Here is a 4,395-nt window from a genome sequence, read left to right on the forward strand (position 1 = left end):
TGACAAGTCTGTGTTGAGATGATAAACATGGATAATCACGCATATTCAGTTTTTAGTGATTTCTGTCGGTTAAGGAAATGTGTTTGCCCCTGATTTTGTTTTAGGTGGGGGTTGATGAGAATAGACTGAGCAGTTATTGATTAAGTTGTGTGATTCAGTTCTTGACATGACATCTGTTTGACCAACTGCCAAGTGTGTCAAAGTGGAGCAGTGTTATTGTGAGTAGCCTAAATTACCATGGTTGCTTAGGGAATGTAACCTAGGCCTGCACTAGGGGCCAAGGGTTGAAGAAAATAGTCGACCTCTTAATTGAAGAAAATAGTCTTAAGGTTGGGCTAAGGGCTCTCTGATTCATTCTCTCGGCTTTATTAATTCAGTATTTGAGAGCCATTATGAAAGACCAAGAAAGGAAGTGAGAATATGATTGACTAAATGTAAAATATAACTAATATCTGAAGGCCTACTCTTATATAGAACAGGTGCTTTCTTGCAGGGTCAAAGTGGTAGCTTTGATCAGATCAGATGATATAGGTGGTTCATGGCCACCAGAGGCTCCAGTTGCTCCATGGTTTGATTGAGAAGAAGCAGGCACAGACATATTTCTGACAGTGCCCAATTCTGAGTGGACAGAAGTTGAGATGCATATAGTGATATTGAATTCTAAACAATGCTTAATCTGAAACGTATTTGGCAAAATAAGCCTAATGTAGGCTATTATATTAAAGACTTACAACGTTTGTTGCACTTTCTGAATTAGTCTAATCGTTTTCAGTCGGCTATGGCATTTATGGGTTTACAACCATAAAGGCACTTCTTTCATATGATTACTAATTTCACTGTTGCTGAACCATGTCCATTTTAGAAAACGAAATGTGAGAATGTAGGCTATTTGTTCAGGTTGACATGCAGGCTACATGTTTCAGTGTATAAAAACATAATTTATTGAGGCAACACTATGTTCATCCAAGAAAATATAACAGTCAGTTCACATTTGCACATAACGATCATCAACAGTTTTTTTCTCAAATGTTTAGAAATCAATTCTTCACAGATTGTTCACACTATCCTAGACGACTAAATCCGACTGGTTCATGATAGGAGGAAAACATAAGAGAATAAATAAGAATATACATGTATGGCTCCAGTGCCCAAAAGTATTTCCATCTTTAAGAGCATTCATTTGTGTCTTTGAAATGGACAAATAAAAACGACTCAAGTCTCAGCTTTGGGACATTCCAAGAGGATGGAAGGAGTTTCTGTCCAGCAGCAATGTCCCTATGTGGTATAGAATGTCTGAGTACCAGTGTATTCCATCTCTCTGACGTATGTCCTCGCGCTTTTTGACGAGATCTGTGAAGGACATCAACGCGTGCCCCAACCGGACTGGCGCAAAGGCCCAGTGCGCCCATTTGTGGTCCTCGATTACCGCGTAACAGCTCGCCAAAACATGGTCAACTATGATGGTTCCTTGTGAGGTTACTGGGGCATAAGATCCCTCGTATTCTTCCACGTAAATCCTTTCCACAGTAACTGCCTTCAGGTGGTCTACGGCCTCGTCCACAACAAACACCTGTTGCCCAGGTTTTACATTACTGGCAAACACTGCAGTCATATCGTCATCCGTAACGTTACTGGTGATGAAGACCAGGTGAGCCGGGGTCAGTCTTAACTTTCGGTTGGGCTTCTCTGTTTCAAAAACATAAAATTCTCGTCTTGACACTGGATCTTGGTCCAAGAACATGAGGAAATCGCTGGACACAATATTTCCTTCTATGTCTGCTGCTAACACCTTGTCGCCCACCTCCAGTTCTTTTACCAGCTTGCTTCGACCATCCTCGAGGAGAACTGAGGCGGATCCAGGGAAGCAGCCACCCGACTTTGCAGCAACTGAATTTTCTGGAGAAGAGCAGACAATAAAGAGTTAATAAATAAATACTTTGGACCAAGTAACTATTGCCATACAATTCTAAATGTAAACTGAATGACCTGGACAAATATAGGGCTTACTGCTCTAACAAATGGGGTAGGACAGTTGACATTGCAACATGGGTCACAAGTATTGTCTTATAACTGTGTAATAACAAGGGACTGCACTAGGCCTATCGAACAAACCCTAACAAATAAATTGTTTTCTTGACATAGCAACGTGCGTAATAAACAGTGCATGAACGGTTGAGGAAGTCATTTATACAATTTTTTTTACATTAGAAATTTACATCAAAATATTATATTATTATTATTACTATTAATTGTTCGTTCGTTGTGTTTACCTGCTTTCACAGAGCAATGAATATGGGCTTTGGATTCATAATTGACCCAGTCGAATCCTGCCTCCACCGCGAGCCGGGATAACATTCCATATTTGCTCTTATCTCTGTCAGAGGTGGTAATATCCACAGCCCTTCCTTCATAGTGTAAAGATTCTTCGAAATGGTGTCCATCCTCGTCCCAGCCTTCTGTCACGCGCAGCTTCACTCCCGGCCACTGATTCATGACTGAAATAGCCAAAGAGTTCAGTTTGTCCTTACATCTCTGAAAAGGAGAGAAAGATAATTGAGATATCAGGAAACACAAGGGGTTAAACAGGAGGGTCTCACACGCACACACGCACACACACTCAATATCGGTCTATAGCATGTACAAGACAGGGTGAAGACAGAGTCGTATATAGAAGCATCTGTTGATTTATTTTTCGATTTGAAAGGCACGGACTTTGAGGTCGGAAAAAATGTAACATTATTTTAAATGATTCTTATCATATGTGTGTGGCAGATATATATATGTATGGGGTTGCATAACTTCATTGCACGCTTGAACGAGCATCAAATGCAACTGACCATCCCAGAGACCCTGCGGCTGTCATCGGTCAAATTAAAACATACAAATCCCAAGCCACTTTCGATCGATAACTGAGTGGTACTAAAAAGTAGGCTATTCAGTCAGATTTTACCAAGTCATAATTAGAGGAAAAAGTTGTGTCTGTATATAGGGCTTGGGCTCCTGCCTCCGAACTATGCATATTAAGCATAGATCCACAGGCAATACATAACGCAACTGTTTAGGATATAATTACAAATTACATCTACTATTATATCAACTAAAATCAGTTCACCCATCTACACATCAGAATTAAGTTTAAATATCAGTCAACTTCAAAAGGAATCCTCTCTCTCTCTCTCTCTCTTTCTGCGTCTGTGTGTGAGAGAGAGAGAATATGAGAGCGATATACAGACAGAGACAGACAGATAAACAGAGGCAGAGATGTAGGCTATTGTAAATGCCTATTGTTATGGGTCCAGCTGAAACGATCACTTGTTATTGATAGATCATAGACCTACTGAACGACTGAGAGATGGATGGGAGGGAGGGGGGGAGTCTATAGTANACCTGTGTCATAAGTCTGTCAGCATTAGTGTTTTCCTCATCTTTGAAAATAATGTCAGGATTGTAGTTTGGTGTCAGGTCTTTAAATCTTTCAGAGTTCCTTGTGATCTTCCCTTCGTATTTGCCACTGGCCCCAAGGGTCTTCTCCGCCACGTTGGGAATGAACTGCTTGTAAGCCAAAGGCTTCAGTTTTTTCGGATGTCTTTGTTTTCCATATCCCTTGCCTGGACCACAGGCCAACCCAGCGGATGCTAGAAACAGGCAGATGAAGCCCACGAGCGCAATTCTTATCAGTATAAGCATCACGTCCATTGGATTAATTGTATTGAGGTCCCTGTTGTGTAGGCTGGCTATATCCTCTCACTTATCTCGCAGTCTCTCACACTCTACCCTGTATCAGTGTCCTCGTTTTTCTCTCTCTACTCTAGGAGGCTATCAAACGACCGCTACCAAAGCAGGTGCCGTAATGACAGTTTGATGTCGCTGCCCTCAGAGCACATTGGAGCTGTGTTACTGCTGCTGCTTCAGAAAACCAGTCCAGACGCATATGAATGGGTTTGCTCCATTCTGTTCTATACTAGTGCTCTATATTAATGATAACTCATCAATGTATATCAAATAAAGAACGTGATTGGCTTCACTTGACAAACCGTTTTTCTCCATGCTATTCAAATAGAAGGTTTGACAGTGTCAATAGGCCACTTATTAACAGTAATTCCTGAAACGTTTACTTACTTTCTTTTTGAGAAATGTATATTTCATATGTGTCTGTATTTTCTTGTAATCATAAGAAGTGGCATGCAGGCTAGTCAAAGAAAACATTTGTTTTAGTGCTGGTCTGGAATAAATGTCTGCATACACTTTAGTTCTGCAGGACCAAGGTTGATGACCATACCATTTAAAACACATGAACTGTAGACATAATGGTATAATGGTCTGGATAGAAATGTCTATGCAGGTTAGTTGCACCAAGATGGTATGCAAGTCACAATACATTAAGCTAAGGAGGGT

General features: G+C 40.7%; 1 protein-coding gene across 1 annotated transcript; it reads right to left on the reverse strand.

Annotated features, from left to right (window-relative positions):
• Positions 1-950: 950 nt before the first annotated feature.
• Positions 951-3,842, reverse strand: shhb (sonic hedgehog signaling molecule b). The gene is made up of 3 exons (XM_023977770.2): positions 3,388-3,842; positions 2,271-2,532; positions 951-1,896 (listed from the first exon to the last, which is right to left on the reverse strand). Exons 1-3 carry the CDS (start codon positions 3,694-3,696, stop codon positions 1,220-1,222), a joined length of 1,248 nt encoding a protein of 415 aa, XP_023833538.1. The 5' UTR covers positions 3,697-3,842; the 3' UTR covers positions 951-1,219.
• Positions 3,843-4,395: the final 553 nt, after the last annotated feature.

Source organism: Salvelinus sp. IW2-2015, linkage group LG32 (genome assembly GCF_002910315.2).
Source record: "Salvelinus sp. IW2-2015 linkage group LG32, ASM291031v2, whole genome shotgun sequence".
Lineage (NCBI taxonomy): Eukaryota > Metazoa > Chordata > Actinopteri > Salmoniformes > Salmonidae > Salvelinus > Salvelinus sp. IW2-2015.